Source organism: Hypomesus transpacificus, chromosome 4 (genome assembly GCF_021917145.1).
Source record: "Hypomesus transpacificus isolate Combined female chromosome 4, fHypTra1, whole genome shotgun sequence".
NCBI lineage: Eukaryota > Metazoa > Chordata > Actinopteri > Osmeriformes > Osmeridae > Hypomesus > Hypomesus transpacificus.
Genome location: NC_061063.1, coordinates 10703032 through 10723898, shown reverse-complemented (window position 1 = coordinate 10723898; position 20867 = coordinate 10703032). Strand labels below are relative to the sequence as shown.

At 45.3% G+C, this 20867-nt stretch overlaps 2 protein-coding genes across 7 annotated transcripts in view; one reads left to right on the top strand and one right to left on the bottom strand.

Annotated features, from left to right (window-relative positions):
• Positions 1-560: 560 nt before the first annotated feature.
• thap7 (THAP domain containing 7) lies at positions 561-4238 on the top strand. Of its 2 annotated transcripts, XM_047018554.1 has the most exons (5): positions 561-640; positions 1379-1477; positions 1618-1773; positions 1951-2079; positions 2459-4238. In XM_047018554.1, the coding sequence occupies exons 2-5, from the start codon at positions 1398-1400 to the stop codon at positions 3939-3941; spliced, it is 1848 nt and encodes a 615-aa protein (XP_046874510.1). In that variant the 5' UTR covers positions 561-640; positions 1379-1397; the 3' UTR covers positions 3942-4238. The 2 variants fall into 2 exon arrangements, with proteins under 2 accessions (XP_046874510.1, XP_046874511.1); XM_047018555.1 differs by lacking the exons at positions 561-640; positions 1379-1477 and having other exon boundaries at positions 1764-1840.
• Positions 4239-4321: 83 nt separating this feature from the next.
• Positions 4322-20867, bottom strand: part of sema4ab (sema domain, immunoglobulin domain (Ig), transmembrane domain (TM) and short cytoplasmic domain, (semaphorin) 4Ab) — a 58126-nt gene continuing 41580 nt past the window's right edge. The window contains exons 1-16 of one of the 5 annotated variants that reach the window (XM_047018548.1): positions 18416-19408; positions 17907-18191; positions 13511-13745; positions 11907-12067; positions 11519-11578; positions 11332-11430; positions 9795-9900; positions 8941-9063; positions 8622-8749; positions 8232-8413; positions 7895-8039; positions 7446-7635; positions 6571-6686; positions 6315-6478; positions 6094-6185; positions 4322-5885 (exon numbers count right to left, since the gene is read on the bottom strand). In XM_047018548.1, coding sequence (XP_046874504.1) covers positions 5098-5885; positions 6094-6185; positions 6315-6478; positions 6571-6686; positions 7446-7635; positions 7895-8039; positions 8232-8413; positions 8622-8749; positions 8941-9063; positions 9795-9900; positions 11332-11430; positions 11519-11578; positions 11907-12067; positions 13511-13604 — 2448 coding nt within the window. In that variant the 5' untranslated portion in view covers positions 13605-13745; positions 17907-18191; positions 18416-19408 and the 3' untranslated portion in view covers positions 4322-5097. Of the gene's footprint in view, positions 5886-6093; positions 6186-6314; positions 6479-6570; positions 6687-7445; positions 7636-7894; positions 8040-8231; positions 8414-8621; positions 8750-8940; positions 9064-9794; positions 9901-11331; positions 11431-11518; positions 11579-11906; positions 12068-13510; positions 13746-14712; positions 15024-17906; positions 18192-18415; positions 19409-20867 lie in introns of those variants that run through there. The other 4 variants (XM_047018551.1, XM_047018549.1, XM_047018550.1 and 1 more) reach the window with 4 other exon arrangements.

Sequence of the window (20867 nt, the reverse complement as noted above, 5' to 3'; positions counted from 1 at the left end):
CCTCCCAGGCCGTCCTCCTGTCAGAGACCGCTGTGAGGCGCAGGCCACGGACACTGCTAGGTCAGGGTGTTTGTTTTAGGACTGACCTGCGACGAAAAACAAAAAAACGCTTAGGCGTACCTATTTTATGCACTGGGAGAGCAATAAATATTTAGTTTTCTGACAATGTGTGTTTTCGATCTCTGAGCTTTCAGGACAACAAACTATCAGAGGTTTGGGTATACAGTACACAAGTTTAATGATTACAATTCAATTTGAGACACACCCACACAAACACATGGGAGTTATACTAAGATTAGATTTTGTACTGCATGGGGTGTTCACGTGGCAACGACAAATCCCCTTTTCTATAGTTTGTCAATGGAAACTCACCGCAAGTTTGGTAACAGACTTTATCTTAACTAAACCTTGCACATACATTTGAAATAGACTGAACCCATTGCTAGCCTCATTTAACCTTACAGCCGTTTATCTCTAGGCGCAGCGCCAACCAATATATTAAGTAGACCTAGGTGCTCTTATTTTGAAAGAGTTTCACGCTACGCCATCTCTGAACACAGCCAGACACCGGAAGCTGCCAGAGTCGCTGAAAGGAAGCGAACGGCGGCCATCTACGTGAGGTCGACATTTGCTTTTAAAGGTATTTATAAAAATATATATATATTGTTTATAGTTGAAAGTTTTAAACATGGGGCTGCGTGGTTGCCAGTTTATAAGCAATATCGAAATGCAAACGGTGGCTTTTATTCACCACTTATTCGGCTTTAAGTTTAGCACACTCCACACTAGCAGACACGCTAGTCTAGTTACGACCACAAGTCGACCTTAGACTTGATTTGGAAAATAAATTCGCTTAGCAGCAGTCACCTAGAAGTATCAATAATCTTGACAACGTATCAGCTCTTGTGAGACCATTACCTCCTTGCTTCTCACGCAAACAGCAGCAGCTGCAAGGATGGTGCTAAGCAGCAGTACGCTACTGAAGCCTGCACGGGACAGTGGTGACGTTCTCAGTTTAGAAGACCAATAAAGCCTTTTGGAGTCGATTCACTCAAATTAAATTACGTTTTGTAGCTATCAGATCAAGTACTGTAGCTCTTTTGGTTGTAGTATAGCGATGTCATATTGAACTCTTAGTCCCTAACCGACAGTGGCTGCACGCAATCACTAGCCTACGATAGCCCATATACAAGTAAATTACATTTAAAAAACACTCTTGGATTGTTATTGTGTGGTTTGGGTTGCTTACATACTTAAGTGCCATACCCCCATATTAAAACAACTGTTTAAGCCTACATGTGATATTCAAAATACGAGAATGAAACACACACCTTCGCTGTTTAACGTTAACCTGGATCCATTCACTATCTAACTGCAGTTGACCAGAGTCACCACAGATGCCGAGACACTGCTCTGCGGGGGGCTGTAAGTCACGTGACACCAGCGACACTCGCAAAGCTGGGATCACTTTTCACAGGTGAGCACATAGATTTACATATTAGACAGAAGTCAGCATATCATTTTCAGATGTCTCCCTGTTACTGCTGTGCAGACTTTATTTTTGCAAATGTGTGAAAACATAACATGAAGCACTTTTATTTAATGTATTTGTGCCAGATTGCCGAAGCACGGTACCCTTCGCAGGAACCTATGGATCATCAACTCTCAACGCACCGGGCCGCACGGCCAGGGCACGTGGAACCCCCAGAGCGACTTCATTTATTTCTGCTCCAAACATTTCACCCCGGAAAGCTTTGAGCTGTCTGGAGTCAGGTATATAGCACCTCAACCTTCCAATAGAACCTGGTGAAGCCAAATACATATTCCCACAAATGGTTATGTAAGTTATGTCGGCCTAACGATCTTATGTAGTATGTATTCTATAGTTATTTTACCTACCTTGCATCATTGTTCACCTTTTGACACTCCCCTTTTTGATAAAACTTTCAGCGGGTATAGAAGGCTGAAGGATGACGCTCTGCCAACCCTGTTTGAAATGTTCCTGCAGCCCAAGAACAGAGGGCGAGGGAAAACGCAAAATAAAAAAGGCAAAAATGCCGTCGTGAACCCGAGGACCAGGTAAAACATGATTTATGTTGATTAAGTGGAATGACTAGATATCCCCTTTTTATTGTAGAAAGCTCTATGGAAGCAAATCAATTTGAAAAGACATTGAATACTAAATGTTGACATTTAAATTCAACTGAATTCACCTCTTTAAAATCGAAATATGAATTTATAAAAACAAAAAATCTAATCCAAAAATTCAAGGTTCAGAAATTCAGGTTTCTAAACAGTAAAATTCAGGCTGCTCAAATTTAAGAAAACATTTGAGCCAAAATTATTCTGATTGCAACATCCGGTACACCAAGTTATTGCTTGCCTCAGACCAGACCTCTCTCCTCAGACCCCACGCTGTATGATCTGCATGTAAGCATGCTTTATTTGAATTTTTTAGGAGGCCCAATGCTCTGAAAGTGGAAACCAGCAACCGGCATGGAGAACTTGAAAAGGAATCAGAAAACGCCGGTGAACAAACACAGACCTCAGGGTTGTCTAACGAGGCTGATCAGAACAGCACAGAGGAGAGCAGGACAGAGTCAGACCCTGTAACCCTCACCACCTTCCAGTCTACCGAGACCCCCTGCCTCCCCTCCCAGCCTCACCCAGGCTGTGAGCCTCCCTCCTCCCCCTCCTCCCCCCGGCCTCACTCTCCGTCCCGCTACATGAGGCGCCTTCCCCCTCCTCCTGGGTTCCACCTCCCTAGGGAGCACAGCTACGCTCAGCTCTGCCCCCTGGTGTGGCGGAGGCGCTACGACCGGGCCATCGACAGCCTGGAGAAGTCTCTCCGTCTCCTCAGCGCCGCCCGGCGGAGGGAGAACCGCCTCCGTCACACCCTGCTGCGCCTCCGCGAGAACCGGCTGAAGAACAGCCTGCTGCGTTCCCGGGACCCAGCCAGGGAGAGGGGAGGCCAGGGGGCCCCGGGGGAGGGCAGGGGGCAAAGAGAGGGAGGCTCTGGCCTCCTAGCACAGGGGGAGAGCGAGGCGGAGGACTTGGGTCTGTTTGAGGACGGAGCTGGTAGCAGGAGGGAGTGGAAGGGGCGGGGCTCTGAGGAAGAGGGGGGGTACTGCTTCTACTGTGGGAGAGGCCGGGAGGAGGAGGGTGGGAGAGGCCGGGAGGAGGAGGAGGGGGGGAGAGTGGCCAGGGGAAGCAGTCAGCTTTGTAACGATGGTGGAGGGACTGAGCCTACGAGTCGTCGCGGCGACCAGCCAGGTGGAGATCCTCTGAGAGGAGGGTGGATGTCAAGGAAGGGGCGAGATGAGCAGACAGAGGGATCGGCGTGGAATGCAGGAGCGCCCAAAGAAAGCTTTGACTACTACTATTACTGCAGCGCAGGCAGCGGGGACGACGTGCAGGTCGTTATGCTGGAAATGCCCGACAGGACAGTGGAAGCTGCCCCCAACCCTTCGCCTGTGCTGCAAATTCAAGCTCCGGTGGGCGTCAAGGTAACGGCGTGTTCGTCAGGGGCCTCGCTGCAGGACGGCCACGCCCACGTCCAGTACCTGCAGCCTGGCCCCTCCTCCCGGCCCAGCCTGCTGCACGCTGACCTGGGGCAGGGGCAGGAGGAGGAGCTGCAGCAGGTGTTCTGGATGCAAGAAGACGCTGAGGGCCAGCTGCTTCTGACCCCAGTTCCTCCCAAAGAGGAAGGGAGCACGGAGGGGAAGATGGAGTCGGTGTGCACGCCCACCGTACTGATGTCAGAGGAGGAGTTTCCCAGAGACGGCGATGAGAAGAGGGTGTTTGTAGAGGCTGGAGGGCTCAGGGTTGTGGCGCCCTCTGGTGGACAGGGGGGGTTCGAAGTGAGAACAGCAGATGTTCGAGAGCGGCTGAAGGAACACCTGGAGGGCTTTCAGCTACAGCTGAGCAACGAGTTGGACTGAACAAAGCTCTGGAGACGTCCACCAAGACCAAGGAGGCCAGCGTCCTCGTTACAGTAATATCGTGAAAATAAGGATTGCAGTATATCCTGTAGGCGTCCATTTTGGATCCCGGTGTCTAATGAATGAGCAGAGCCAAAATGGCACCTTATGTACACTATTAAACCGAGACTTCAAGGCTATTTTACAGACATCTTTGGTTCATATGTGCATAAAGTTTTAACCATGTTTAATTAAAGTTATATTCTGGGAATGTGATTGTTATACCTGTACTCGATGTGAACCAAGCTAATCTGGCATCTTACCTGTCTGCTTGTAGAGGCTGCCAATGGTGCTTCTACACTAGTGTTGATTGGGTGGGGGAGGGAACTAATCAAAGAAACTTGACTTTGAACAAATACTTTATTTGGAACAATTTTTGAAGTACCATAAAACTGTATAAAAATAAAGACAACTTGTAAAAAGCACAAAAAAAGTGGTTGGAGATGAACGTAAACGACCCGTTTTGATAGTTTTTCATAAGTGGTATTAAGAAACACAGGTTTGGCAAAATCACAGTTCAAGAGCGATAGTAAAATCTGTCCAGTTATACCAGCATTGTGACGTAATCTCAAGTACATTTTAAGACCTAGTCGTGTCACATCCTGGTGTGCAATGCTACATGATGATGTTTCGTCTCCTTGAACCTGGGCAGCTGAGCACACACCATCAGCCTTCAGTGGTTGAGTCTGTTTTGAAGCCATGTTTGTGTCAGGAACCACGAGAAACGTCTCGCTTCATCTCGTCTGGGTTCTAAACAGCGGCGCTCAAAATTATTTACAGCACATAAACATTACGACTTATTCTCATATCTTCCTGTCAGATTATTCACACGGTCTAGTACCAAACCAGAAGAAATCAGAATATATTATAATACCACAGTTTCATAGGCCATACAGTCCAGACATGAATTATAGTTCGGCAAGTAAGCTGCTGAAAATATGCTGACTGAAGAAGTCTGCTGCAAACAGTCATGCAGATGTAGATGCAGATGTAGGGTCTAAACACCATTAAGGTCCACAGTTCAGCCCCAGTAGGAAGGCTGCAGTCCTCCCCCAGCGAGGCTGGCCTCCCATAGCGAGGCTGGCCTCCCACAGCCTGGAGACGAGGCCTCCAGTCCCTACATGGGGATGTTGGGGAGATGTCCGTTGGAATCCTTGGGTGTCCCGTTGGCCTTGCCGTTCTGCTTGTCGGGGCCGTGCGGGGACTGGCCTCCCCTGAGAGCCTCTCGCTCGTGCGCCGCCCCCCTCTCAGAGTCCCTCCCCCCCGCGCCCACCTGGGGGGCTGTGCGCCTGCGGCAGCGCTGCCTCATCCGGTACAGACCCAGGGTCAGCAGCAGGCTCACGCACAGCGCCAGCAGGACGGACACCACCACCAGCTCCTTCAGGTAGGTCTGCCCCCGCGCTAACAGCAGCTGGTCTCCTCCGGCGGGCGGCTCGGCATGGTCCGGCCAGAGTGAGAAGGTCCTGCTGGTGGGCCTGCTGGAGACGTGGGGCTCACTGGGGAGCATCGTCGCTGTTCGCTTCCTCAGCCCCTCCTCGATCTGTCCCGGGTGGGGTCGCGTGGACGAGGAGGTGGCCTGTTCTGTCGTTGCAGCGGGGGTGGGCAGCGCTGGTTTGTGGGAGCGAGGTGGAGGAGGGGAGGAGGTAGGCTGAGGAGTCGTGCTAGTCTTCTGTCTGACCTGGTACACGGCCAGGGTCTGCTTGAAGCCCTTCTCCGTGGAGAGGCACAGGTAGTGTCCCAGGGTGACGGGCGAGGCCAGGAAGCTGATGCTCCCGTCCTGCAGCTGCAGGTAGATCTGGGGGTCCAGGTGGCTGTTGGGACGCTCCCAGTGGCGCTGGGCGTGGAGCGACGCCTCCGGACACTGCAAACGCACCACCTCATTCAGAGACACGGACACCAGCTCACCTGGGGGACAGGACACGGACACGGATCAGGAGGAACTCCACAGCAGGTAACACCCTTTTTTATGATCCTTTCCTTGTTTTGGTCATTTCTGTCACTTATGTTTAAGCCTTCTTCACTGTCTGCTCATGACCATCAGTACAATTAATGTGGGTAAGGACTGAACACACTAACTAGTACGGTTGTAAAACAGAAAGGCTGAAAGGTTCACCTGTGGGCAGTTTGTGTCCGAGTCTTGACCTGCGAGTCACAGGCAGTTCTTGACAAGCCTCATGAACATTTCCCCTCTCCACATCCTGGCCTCTGTGGAGGGATATCTACAGTGAGTGTGCTTTACACTGACCTGCTCAAGTTATACAATAACAGCACACCAGACACATGGTGATGTTACAATAGCTGGCCCCTGTCCCCTAGTTATGACATCATACTGACGCGTTGGCGGGAAGCGTGGAGGCGTCGGTGCAGACTGCGCTGGCGGGGTCCCAGGCACAGAAGGGATCCTGGGCCAGGACACAGTCAGCACAGCTCTGGGACAGCGAGCAGTTAGCCACCGGGACCCTCACCACCCCCTCTGAGGAGCCCACCATCACCACGCCCTGCAGGGACACACAGGAGGGAGGTGAGGGGGGGCAGGGTTTAAACACTGACCCACACCCACAGCTGAAGACCATAGGTCAAGAGAGAGGACCTTGGATAGAGAGAGAAGCAGGTTCTTCACAGGCTGAGGTCTCTTGAGGACCTGGATCTCTTCGATGATGTGAGCTCCCTTCTCCAGCAGCACTGCCTTGTGGAGGAACCCAGATTCTACCAGGACAGAAAGACAGTTCATCCAATCACTTCTGAGAGCTGGGGTCAACAAACACATGTTCAGAGTGAAAGATGGTTCACCTTAAACAGCTCTATGATCTGAAAGCATCAGATCTGCATACTGTGGGAATTTCAACAACCTATTATCCTTCATCACAGTGACTGGCGTCCAGCATGAGCATTTCCGTCTTCGACTAGCAGAGGGTGCTGCATTACTCCAACTAGCATCTCTAACCCTCCTCCCAACTAGGGATGCTCATAATTAACAGTGTAACCGTTAACCGACAATAAGAATGCTTACCGGTTACTATCCAGTTTAGCACTATTGGTTAAGTATAGTGTTGCTAATAGTGTTAGTACACTAGCTAATAGCTAATAGTGTTTAACTTTTAGTGTTGCTAATTAGGCGGGAATGTTGCTAGCTAGATTTAGCAACTTTTCTCCTTCCCTAGTGGCAAAAAAGTTCAGACTAGTGACAAATTTAGCAACTACTTTGGCAGCAAAATCAATAATTATACTTCCATGTAATTGTATTTTATAGACGCCAATCATGCAGGTAGGCCTACAGCCAACGCTCTCGGATACAGTTATGTTGTTGTTTATGCTGCAGTTTGAAAAAAAATCATGGGTCAGACACATCCATTCAAAAAAATGTATCTAGTCGCTTAACGCTCGTTAATCAGTGTCGCTTATCGGCAAAATTATTTTTTTTCCCCAAAACAGGCATCCGTGCTCCCAAGCCCTCTGTAGCCACACCTGTGAGCAGGAATAGGACCGTGTAGTCCCTCCCGGTGGCTGAAGGGACCCTCTGGACGGCCAGCTGAGTATAGAGCTGCTCGTCTGACTCCAGGGTCACACTCTGACCCACACTCTGCACGCTCTCCTCAGCTAGGAAGTTGTCTTTGATGAAGCGCAGAGTGTTGTCTGAAGCGTTGTGGAGGCCACACTGGGAGGAAAGGAGGTTAGGAATTCTGACAAGTTAAGAAAACCAAACTTCAATAGTTGTTGATATGTAGTAGTTTCACATATGTAGTAAATCTGTGAATTGAGAGTAAATATCGTCCCATTTCAGTAAGAATTTTAGATTTTTTTGCGTGTAAAATGCTTGCCAGCAAAACTAAAAAAATACATGCATTTTTCTCTCCTGTCATACTAGTTTTGCCAACATGCTTGGTTTGCTAGACAGACCCCGGTCTCTGACTCACCTCTCCTGGGTTAGCAACCTTCTCCTGCACCCGAGTGCTCCATCGTAGCGTGTCCCGGTTCAGGACCTTGTAGTTCCCGGCGAAAACAGCCTTGACGTCGCCCAGGCGGAATGCACACACTGCGGAACGTCCAGAAGTAGCAGACCTGCCATGAAGACGGAACATCAAGAAGATTAGAAAACTAAGATCTGAATTAGGTTTGCAAAGAATTCCACAATGGGGGACCAAGTATTTATTTTTTGGAATGGGTATTTGTGGTATTTAACATTTCAACAATATTCCAAATAAACCCCACAGTGTAATTCCTCAAAAAGTTTAGAGACGTGACTGAACGGACCACTGAGAGCTGAAGCTGCCGTAGAAGAGCGTGTCGTCCGCGTGGCCCCCCTCTGGTGGCAGGAGGGTGAACATGTCCTGCAGGACGCTGTAGGGCAGCTGGCCGGCAGCCTGGCACAGCAGCTGGGCCTTGGCGAAGGTGGTCCAGCGCCGCTGCAGCGTACGCTGCCCTCCCACGTCCGTCTGAGCCAGGAGGACAACGTTAGGGTCATGTGATGCAGTGATGTCATGTGATGCACGGGGGCAGTGATGTCATGTGATGCATGCAACCAAGATGGTTTTCACAAACTCAAAACACAGACAGACTAACTGCTGGTCCTCTACATCACAACGACTTTCTTTGCCTAAAAATATAACCTGTATGACAACACATCTAGCATGGCTGGCTTACTGTGCAGACTTGGGCAATTCGAGACACAGTGAACTTTTCAATAAAGTCGTATTCCCTCCCTTCTTCACTGAAGAAGAAGTAGATTTTGTCTTCAGTGGGGATAAAGCTGGAGCTGATGAAAGTAGGATCTAATAGAAACAAAAGAGTGGATAAATGACTTCCTCTTCTCATCAGCAGGTGTTTGCGGTGTAGGTGGAACTTCCAGTAGAAGTGGAACACAATCAGAATAAATTCTCTTCTGGTCATTTCCACAGAAGCCTAGGTATTTGGAGAGTGTTTAGTGTGAAAGGCTTTCTGTTGTGTGATGTGAGACCCCCACCCTCCAGCCACCCTAAGGTGTCGTCCAGCTTCAGGTCAACATGGCTGCCCTCACTGAGGTGGCGAGAGATGACAGGCTGGTTCCCTTTGTAATCAGCCACCGTCCCGGTGTACAGCTCTCCATCTGAGGACCATTACACACACATTCAATACACCCACGTACAGTACACACATACACACCCACGTACAGTACACACATACACACCCACGTACAGTACACACATACACACCCACGTACAGTACACACATACACACCCACGTACAGTACACACATACACACCCACGTACAGTACACACATACACACCCACGCACTGTTACACAGTTGAGTCCCGACCATGTTAATCTAGCAGTGATTTTCCAGGGATGAGATCAACAAGAGTGAAAAATCGAATTAAAACGAGAAGCCAAGAAGCCTGAGGAGGATTCTACTGGGCGTCACGAGGAGGAGGAACACAACATGGCTTCTGACAGGCCAGGACAGTGATGTTGGTTGGAGCTGAAGACGAATCCTTGTCTCTCTTCAGGCTGTAATGGAGTACTCCCATGCTCACATGGAAACACTGCAGTTCTCCACTACATCAAACCCTCTGGAGCAACAAGTAAGTTCATCTTGTGTTGGAACTACAATCAGTCATGACAATCCCTTAATGGTACCACACTAATCTTTACATAGATTTGTTCCCTTTATAATAACATCTGTGATGTGTTCATTAACTAGCTGCTTTCAGCCACAATAACAGAGGTGGGGGCGGCGGGGGGGGGGTGTTGAACCTGCTACCTCTACATCTGCACACGCTCTAACCACCGAGCTACTCCTTCTTCAGCGGTCCTCTGATCATTCTGAGAAGCCTTACCCACGGTGATGGCTGTGTTACGCTGGTAGGGGTCGTAGGGGCAACGACCTCTGCCCTCCTCAGGCTTGCCCCCGGGTCCCGTCACTAGGGAGAAGCTCTCCGTGTTCTGGGGGAGGAGCACACACAGGCAACACTCACATCTAGGAAGTAAGTTACAAACACAGACAGGCAACACTCACATCTAGGAAGTAAGTTACAAACACAGACAGGCAACACTCACATCTAGGAAGTAAGTTACAAACACAGACAGGCAACACTCACATCTAGGAAGTAAGTTACAAATGAGGTGCAACAGGTAAAACCAAACCATGATTCTCTACAACCAAAGTATTTTGGGGTGTCAAGACAAATATACAGTACTGTGCAAAAGTCTTTGGCACAATTAAAAAAACATTAGAAAGTATAGCAATAATGATGAAAAAAAGAAACAAAACTAAAAAGTTTGCTAAATTAATGTAAAACATCTTAGGACTAAGACATTTATGTATACATTTTTTATCTGTGCAACAGGCAGAACCAAAACATGATTAATACAGGCTCACAACATGCACTACAGTGAAAACACCACTGCAGGCCAAGGACACTGTGTCAACACAGCGTTAGCTCAAACCAGTTGCAGAAGGAACATTGTGACACACTGTCTTTGAATGAATCAACAGCAGAACTAGGTTAAACAAAACGACCTAAAGGAAATGTGCTGCAGTCTGTAGTTCATACTGGGAGCAGGGCAGGAAATCATTCACCTCCTGCGAGGCACGAGCATGTTTCTCTACAGAGACATCTCGCCTGTCTCCAATACATCTGGACTGATTCGCTTAGCCTGGTCTCTCAGCAACCATATTATGGGATGGCATTTAATGCAGAACTGAATACTCATTTCCAAGTATTGTGTGTATGGGCAGAAATGTCCTACTTCAGCAACAACCCTAACCCATTATTATGAATCCATCCGACACTTGTTGCTCTACGCACAAGCCACATTATTGCCCATTCATACTCATTCTTATTTGTATTAATATTTAATAATTTACATTTTAAATTGTTTTATTTTTTAGATTGTTAGTTCCTAGGATTAGTTAGACGACTGTACTTTTATACTTTGAAGATCCGGATATGTTTATTGTTCGCACCTTCCGGCCACATTCAATTCTGTGTTTGTGTAAACCTACATGGCGAATAAAACCAAACTCTGATGAAAGGACTTCACAGGAGAGAAGGAGGAGACAGAAAGCGGGAGAGATGATAGAAACTAGAAATGGGATGTACAACATGTTACAGGTGTAAGAACATGGAACGGATGCCTTCGTTAGATAACAGATGTCCTCTACCAGTAATACACTTGAGATAGCAGATAAGTCTGTCGCTAATGTCTTGTTTTAGAAAAATAATTCAATTCATTTAACACCTATCCAAAGTGACATACAAATATCCACAGCCCATGCAAACACAGTATGATATGTAGGTGCATCGAGAGGCTAAGGATAGGAGTGTATTACTATGTAGGTGCAGCGAGAGGCTAAGGATAGGAGTGTATTACTATGTAGGTGCAGCGAGGGCTGAAGGCATAGGTTCCACAGGCGTAGATATGGGTGGAGTTAAGGAACTGGAGCACCCGGATGAAGTTAGGACAGTCTGCCTGCAATGGGAAACAACTGATTCACTTCTTGTTTGATGATTGAATTACAACTTGCTAGGTTGCCCTGTGGCTGGGCTGGTTAACTTGCCTCGTCCTTCCCCTTCATGGAGCAGTCCCCCAGGTCCTTTTCTGAGGGAGCCCAGTCCAGCTGAGGGAGGAATGAGGAGAAGCAGAGGAGGGGTTAACGTTAGCTAGCAGCTGTGTTTGTGTTCTACCAGCTCCACAGACCTCTCTGTATCCAGGGGAGACTACACTGCAGCTGACTCGTGAGGAAAACAAGAAATCTAATAAATGCCATCTCGAAAATACTGGTCTAAATAGTTACTCTATTTAGACTCTGGTCCAAATGCAATTATTCTCTCTCTTTCTCTAACCTCTGCTCTCAATACAATTATTATTTTTTTTTATAAAAAAAGGACAAACGTGTGCTTCCCCTGTCCTTCCCTGGAGAGGACCCGTCCCCTGTAGACGCTCACCTGTCCCCGCATCACAATGCCGTCCTTCTGGCTCACATCCAATGACAGCACGGCATCCCGCGCACCCACAAACAGTGTAGCGGCGTCGTCGCTTAGTAACAGTGTGGTGGTGTTGCTGACGTCTGGGGTGTAGAAGCCGGTGACGACCCTTCCTGGAGAACCTGTTTAACACAGAGAGAGAGAACCTGTTCAACACAGAGAGAGAGAGAGCCTGTTCGACACAGAGAGAGAGAGGCTGTTCAACACAGAGAGAGAGAGGCTGTTCAACACAGAGATAGAGCCTGTTCAACACAGAGAGAGAGAGAGAGAGAGAGAGAGAGAGAGAGAGAGAGAGAGAGAGAGAGAGAGAGACTGTTCGAGAGAGAGACTGTTCGAGAGAGAGACTGTTCGAGAGAGAGACTGTTCGAGAGAGAGAGAGAGAGAGAGAGAGAGAGAGAGACTGTTCGAGAGAGAGACTGTTCGAGAGAGAGACTGTTCGAGAGAGAGACTGTTCGAGAGAGAGAGAGAGAGAGAGAGAGAGAGAGAGAGAGAGAGAGAGAGAGACTGTTCGAGAGAGAGAGAGACTGTTCGAGAGAGAGAGAGAGACTGTTCGAGAGAGAGAGAGAGAGAGAGAGAGAGAGAGACTGTTCGAGAGAGAGAGAGAGACTGTTCGAGAGAGAGAAACTATTCGAGAGAGAGAGAGAGAGAGGGAGACTGTTCGAGAGAGAGACTGTTCGAGAGACTGTTCGAGAGAAAGAGAGAGACTGTTCGAGAGAGAGACTGTTCGAGAGAGAAAGACTGTTCGAGAGAGAGAGACTGTTCGAGAGACTGTTCGAGAGAGAGAGAGAGAGAGAGAGAGAGAGAGAGGCTGTTCAACACACACAGAGAGAGGCTGTTACACAGAGAGCCTGTTCAACACAGAGAGAAGCTGTTACACAGAGAGGAAAGTGACGTTACACAAAAGGTGAGTTGTATTTACACTGATAACTGTTACAAAACTGATGACTAATACAATTCTGAATGGAAGCAGATATTCTTGCATCAATTAAAGGAAAACATATTAGTTTAAGATGCACCTTGAGTACCCTGTAGGCTAAGGCAGTACCGCAGGGTACCAGGGTTCAATTCCAGCCCTCAGTACAAAATACTTTGCAAACAATTTTTGTGGCTAAAACGTGGCAGCAAAGAGGTTCTGTTGAAGTGGCTTTAGAGTGCCCCATCTCCTCTCCCATATTAATAGAATTATGATATTCAAAGTGCTAGATTAAAGTGTACACCCAGAACATTGCCAAAGCCGTTTCCTGTAGTTGGAAAAGTGTATTTTCAGACTGAAAACAATGAAGACAACGTTTAAGGGCGGTGCAATTTTTTTTAATTAATTTTTTTTCATCTCCGAGTATTAATATATCAATGACACATTTCAGTTATACTGTAATTATATCGTAAATCAGAGAATCATCCAATCAGAAAATTGGATGACTGCAGAAACGCCCAAAAGCTAAAATCGAGGTTTTGGCCCAACAGTATTGCTAGGACATGAGACACGGCTGCAAACTGACACAACAATTCACAAACCTTCATTGACGCTTGCATTTAAAGAACAACAACAAAAGTTTTCCACTCACCCAGGGGAAAGGAGAGCCGTGGTGCCGACCTCATCAGACAGGGACTGATCATTCCCAGGAGGACAGACAGGGATACCACAGTCTGGGGATCCATGATGACGGAGAGAACTAGGAGGAAGCTTGTCAACTGTTGAAGAACGGGTGGTATTTCTTCTTTGGTGTCAGAGACTAGATGTTAGGAAGCACCACAGAAGAAGCCCCTGTCTCTGGACCCTGCGAGCAGTCATCTTCACATCTGCAGAGGAGAGGAAGAGTGAGAGAGGGTGTCATGGGAGGAAGGAGGCAGAGGAGAGGAAGAGTGAGAGAGAGAGTCATGGGAGGAAGGAGGCAGAGGAGAGGAAGAGTGACAGAGAGAGTCATGGGAGGAAGGAGGCAGATGCAGCGAGCACACCACTCCCTCAGTGCCGGGGAATAGTGGTCGACCAGAATGCATGCGAGGGCATGCCTCAGTGCTCAGGGGAGAAGGCTCCATCTGCAACCACTACTTCCAGACTGAAGCAGTGGTTGATCGTAGTGAACATCATAAACTGGTTTAGATGTTTTTTTCCCCCTCAGATAAATGTACAGCATTTTCTTATGCATCGCCCCCACAGTTGCATAGCACACTCAATCTATCAAAAACGGACAGATTTATACTTGCGTGTAGAATATTTCTCATGCCACTACCAACCATAAGGGTTCTGGAATAATCAATTAATAATTCATTATTGAGGCGTAACTCAAGCATAACTTTAATTTTACCCTGCTTGGCTGTGGTTAGATGTGAGTTACATCCTTAGAGGACAGTCATGTAAAGCACTGGTTGATATTTCATAGTACTGTTATGGAGGAAAGTAACAATTGCAAGTATTTACTCTTGACCATTTGAATTCATACTTACATACCTCGTACAATCAAAATGATGACATAATAAATGTTGTCACGTTGAAGACTCGAACAAAAAGCCACCATCTTCTCCAGAAGCATTTCTTTTCTTTTCACAATCAACATATTCTAATTAACGAGACGCAAGGTTAAACAGCCAAGGAAGTAACTAAGGTTGTTAAATAAAACACTACAGACCAAGGAGTACCGGAAATCTAATTAGCCAGCATATACCAAGAGTTTCCTCACCCTGTGGCACTGCGACACACACCGTAACAGGATTACAGAGGTGCTGTAGGCACCAGGATTAACACAGATATATATCAGACTGTACTTACAGCATGACTGTGAAGTAGGGTGGGTCTAGCGTTGTTCGACCAGGTGCTCTACTTTACGGATTAACGCAGTCACTAACGTGAGTCATCGCTAATGAGTTGACGATTGACAACAAAAGCTCAGTTTGGAATTGAAAGGTTGTGATCTTGCTCGAGTGCAGGAAGTGACCCGTGCTCCACTTCTGGTTTGGAAGGCTTGCATGAGCACATTTAGATGTGCGTGTCTGATGATTGGAGCACCACACGCCAACCACAGCATGCTAAGCCGAGTTGTGAATCCGTCCACCAGGTAATACTACGGCCTTATGATTCACCTAGTGCAAAAACAGAATCCAGACATTAAAACGGAAACTATGTATTGTAGGTTATCTTATTACAATGGTCCAAAATGTATGTGAATTTAAAAAAATATATATATAATTGTATTACTCAGCAGGGCAATACATCTTACAATGACAGACTGTTCAAAGCCAGTGTCTTTAAAAGCCATTCAGATAACCAAAGAAACAGTAGCATGTCCAGTAATTTGGCACGACTACTTATGCAACAGGAAGTTATGAAAAAATTCAACATCAGCCCAACATCAGAGTCAGACGACCAGACACGAAAGGGAACCAGCTTCTTCCCTATCTCTCATGACCACAAGCCAATACGTTTGACAACTGTCACTGTCAGCTATTCTAAACAATAACTTGGTCATGCTACACACATCTCTACACACGCCATGTTTATTTTGCTAGCTGGTTAATGGACACAAATCTTAAGCTATGTTCAGTTGGTTTGATGATTTCCCCACGGTACCTTAAGGATAGATACAGACAGCGCTTTTTACCCACAGCCATCACACTGCACAGTCGTGCCCATAAGTTTTGGCAATGACAAATTTTGTGTTTTGTAAAGTTTGCTGGTTCAGTATTTGAGGAAATTTTTTTCACATGTTTCTATGGAATACTGGAATCCAATAAGGCACATTTCATATTTTTTAAAGCTTTTTTGGGGCGAAGATTTTCGATATATGCAAATAGTCCCCTCTTTTACAGCAGTCAATCAGCTCTTAAAATCCAATCAGAATGATTGTGATTTCACATGGCTAGAACTCGTTCATTTTCCTCTGTGCTGATGATATGACTTACTTAAATTATGTTAGCAGTCATTTTATACCAAGGCCCAGCAAGCTTTGCAAACACAAAATGTCGTGTCGCTCCCAATACTTTTGGCCACGGCTGTATACTGTTTCTCCTGCCAGGCTAGATCATATCTTGTTGGAGACTAAAGAAGCTAAACTCAAGTACATAGTCATAGGAACAATCTGCTGCTTAACTGTCAGGTGTCAACTGTCACTTCTTGGAATTATTTGCAAACTGTTGTTAAATATGTATGTTGTAGAGGTTATGACATTCTGGACTTCAAGGTTGAGCTTTGAGAACTGATTACGCTGTTATGGAGACTTCAGGTTTCCATTTGCTTGGAGTTTTACAATCATAGCAGGGAATTTAAATATCATTACGTTACAAAGGAATGTATGGAAGAAAAGAATGTTACCCAGCACAACATATTAAGACAGTGGAAACATAAAAGGCTAGCCCTGGCTATCTCCCAGAAGCATAAGTCGCAGCCCCCTGTTTGCAGTGAGAGGAAGGTTTAGAAGGCTGATCCTTCGCTGTGCAATACTGAGCACTCACATGCTCGGTCACAAGGTCCTCAGCTGAGGGAGTTTCCTTGGAAAATGAAAAACATTAACCTAATATTTATTCACGGCACTCTACCAATCTAAGGTAACCAAGTTGTTCAAATCTAAGTTAGAGAGTGGGTAGGCCATGGTGTGTGTAGGGCTACATCAAAGATCACAAGTTGGGTACTTTGCAGCAAAACCACAACTCTACATGCACGCTCCAGGCCTAACCACACGTCAACCAAATAAATATAGACTACAACTCTAGATTCTAGCAGTATAGGTTTTACAGAAAACACTGTCTTCTGCTTTGACATATTACTTATGAAAACCAGAGAGCAAACCCTTGGTTTAGAGCAGTGCAGTTGATATACAAAAGGTCACAGATTCCTTGCTGAAATGCTGGTATGAGGTGTAACATTGTGGCCTAAGGCCAAGATCTTCCTTTCCAGACAGATGAAATAGCCTAGTATGTTGACTTCTGATCCATGCAAAATCTCTTTCATGCACCTGCCTATCTCTCGAGATCAGCTTGTCTAGTTTATGTCTTCCAATTTGCAAACAAACAGGACATTCCTTTGGCACTGGTCTACCACAGTTTAACAGCCATTCAAATCAGCTTAATAAAAATTGGGGGATTCATTGTCACAAGTCATAACCTTCTCATAAAAGCATGATGTGTTGAGACTGAATTTACGTAGGTTAGAGTGCACATCTAGTTTGTTTGGCGCTGTATTTGTTTGATCCCTTTAACGAAATAAGCCTGTCTGAGGTTGTTTCATGTTTGTTGGCAAGACTACGTCAACGTTTTAACTTAAGACTTAAGTGTGAATCTGTTATAATACAGAACGTTTGAGCGTAATTTATGTAAAACTTAAACATGGCTATTGCTAAAAGCTAGCAAAATGAGTGCGTACGGGAATGTTTCCTAGCGAATTCGCTTGCTATGGCAGGCAGTCTGAAGTTTAACTAGCTGGCAAGCCTTCTCAGCCTAAAACTTGGTTGTTTCTCATTATTATACGAGATAAATTAATTCAAGAGTTACAACAGTAGTTTACTAGTGTAGACCAACAGTCACGCAAGTAATTTGAACACAGTTATATTTTACATCCAAAAAGTCCAATGTGCCTAGGTTGCACACTATCGTTGAAACATGCATCGTTCTCCATCTACAAAGAGAAGCTAGCTAGCTACAGGTAGGCTATCCGTCTACAGCTCCCCGGACGTAATATACTTTTTCCACAGCTTGTCACGATGAAAACACAATGATCGTTACAAATCAATTGTGCGAAATGTACATTTCGTCTACGCTGTTTTTGAACAGACAAATTATACAACTTTTTTCCAAATTATTTGCAGAGCTCGGCTTAGATTACGCTGACACAAGACAAGAGTACTGTAACGCGGCATCTGCATCAAAACAGACTTGGTCTGTTAGTAGCCTACAACACTATAATCGAAAACATTATCGTCGTTATTACCACGTAATAAATAACGAACACTAGAGGAGTAGCCCATCACCTACATTTTAAATAGCAGATGTTTGTTTTTCTGTTGTTCTGTCGTCCTCGTGTTCAGGTAGACAGGTTCTTCAGCGTGTTCTCAGCATTGCACTTCAGTCCAGAGGATTTGATTATAAAGCAAGGTAGGAAGCGATGCAAAGGGAAAACGCTGACAATCCACATTGTATTCGACTCTCAAAAATATAAACGAAGCATTTGACTACTAACCCTCAACTCATTAAACATCTCTCTCCCACCAGCTTCGCTCATTCTGAAGCGCTTCAACACAACAGTAAGCTAAGCGCCACCTACAGGAGAAAATGCAGACCCGATGCTTTGTTTTATCTGCGCAGTTATGTTTTTTATATATCAGTAGCATTGCAGTGCATGTACCAAGGCCATTATGCTAGATCATATTTTAGTAGCTTAACTTTAACTAAGTTTATATTTACATTAGGCATCACATCTGTATAAAGCTAATCGCCCTTGGCGGTAACCCTAAACGTATAAGTAAAACACAGTGAAAGCCTACCTGGATACGACTTGGTCAAGCGTCCACTTTTTTTTTCTTTTCTTTTTTTTTACAACGTAGGCCTATTAGCCTATACACTTTGTGAAAAGTCACTGCCACCCAACAGCTTTGCTAACTGGATTTATAAAGCTCACTATTCCTCCATTCCCCCGACAGCTGTTGGCGGTAATTTCCTTGCCTGACAATTTCACGGTTGCTATCTTGGGGAGATAGTCACAGGCTACACGTTGCTGACACGATGTAATTTCAAACAGCCGAGTCTGTCCATTGAGCTGTCTGAACATTCACAGTTGGAGAATTAACAAGGATAATCGCGAGGTCGAAAGTGACACGCTAATAGCATACACTGCTCACAAGCGCTTGATAAACTGTCGTTTCTTATCATTTAAGTAGGCTAGACTCAACCCCAATCGATTTATGCCCACTTAATTTTTTGAACTGCGGTGTTTTCACTAAATTAGAGACCTCATTTGCACAAAGTATGTCGACCTTTGCATAATGACGCGCATTTTGTTTTGCGTAGGCTACGGAACTATTGAACAATGCGCCATGTCACTCGCTTCATCCAAATATCTAGGTAGGCTAGGTCATGAACACAGTGGGTAAGGGAGCGGATAACATTGCTAATAAGGGAAAAGAAGATTTTAGGCTTAGCCCTGACCTCGAAACAGTCATGAGTGGAGTAACTGTAACGCCACAACGTTTCTTTTCTTCATGGTAAAACACGATGATGAATAAAACTTCCTTTTGAAATTATATCTGAACGCATAACACTGGCCAATCCAAAAAGCTAATATAACCGGGGTAGGCCTACTTTGCACCGACACGTTTAGTGTAAAAACTAATTAATAAAAACTACAACTGGAAAATTTCATTTTCAAGACTTTCTATTTATAGCCTACATAAGAAATAACAGTCGGTAAATAACTTTATGTAGCCCTACTTGAATGAATAATGCTCCTGATATCCCTATGCGCAGTATAAACCCAGCCGTGCAGGAAGAGGGCGCAAGATTACTGATTCTCTTTTTGGGCACGTCCAAGGCCTTATACCTGCGAAGCCAAGAATGAACTTGTCGGCAAGTTATCACGGGTAAAACAAGAAGCTATAGGTTAGCTCTTGCCTAAATATTACATTTTCGTGATTAATAATAGGGCTAATATGCCGCTTAATCTGAGAATCAGTAACAGATAAACTACATGCTAAATTATTTAGGCTACATTCACTTGTCTTTCATAGCAGAATATAGCAGATTGTATAGCAGCCCCCTCCCCAGGTGACATAAAGTCCTATTCCGCTCTCAGGTGTCTAGATTGAACATAGAACAATCACCAATCAACCTACTTTTGATATTGTTTGCCCATATCCCTTGGAGAACATGTGACATTGCACATTATTGCACATTATGTATTATTAAGTATATTATGCAGCATAATATACTGGTTAGTACAGTCTTACACAGTGTTGTAAAATATTTTAATATGCAATGACAGCATACTGAATTCGATTATTTCACTGACCCTGTGTAATTCTCTCTTCACAACAAAACTGATATTTTATACACAATCTGGCATTGTTGGTCCCAAGATTGCTGACTCTTGGCCAATGTCGCAAGAGACCAAAATGGGCCAGTGTAAAGCAAAGCCATTGTTGACTGTTAAGGGAAACTTTGAAAACTCGTCATGTCATGGTTTCTGCTTACTGTATACACACTTGCTCTCTCACTATGCAAGGACGAAGGTTTAATGGGTACATTGTTGGGGACAAAACAATATCTGTATTTGTTCACCGTATGTTGTGACACATGACCCTGCTGGTTGTGTTTCAATAGCCTCTAGACACCGGTAAGAACATGTCCCTACTGTACCCTTAAACCTGCACTCGATGTTTCTGAACTTCACTGGTGACAATAAAATCACAGCTGTAAGCAGCAATGAGCTGGGGTCCAAACAGATCAGCCTCTTGAAGATTTGTTCTTCAGATTTGAAAAACAGCAAATTAAGACCTAATATGTGTCAGAATGCTGCAGGGGGAGAGTTTTGTTTCTAGAATCAGCCCCATTCTAGACATTCTGCTGGGTCTTTTAAATCACCACCCACTATTTTTAACCAGTGTGTTATGAGAAGCTGTATCCATTTAAACTTCAAGTAATTTTTTTGTGAAATGCTTTGACATTTTTTGTTTTTAACCTCAGCAAATTATAACTATTCATAACCAATTTTATGATTTATTTGATTCGAAATTCAATGATAATGGAGGTAAAGTAACCCTGCAAAGATAACCCTGTTTCTCTCAATGCGTGCGTTTGCCTGTAAGGTAACACAGCACAATAAACAAAAAGCCATTCTTAATCTAAAGTTTATAGCGACTACTGTTGATCGCATCCTTGCATAGTAAGGTAAAGAAAGGCCTCTTCACTGAAGGATACATGAAACCAGAGGGCCATTGCTGT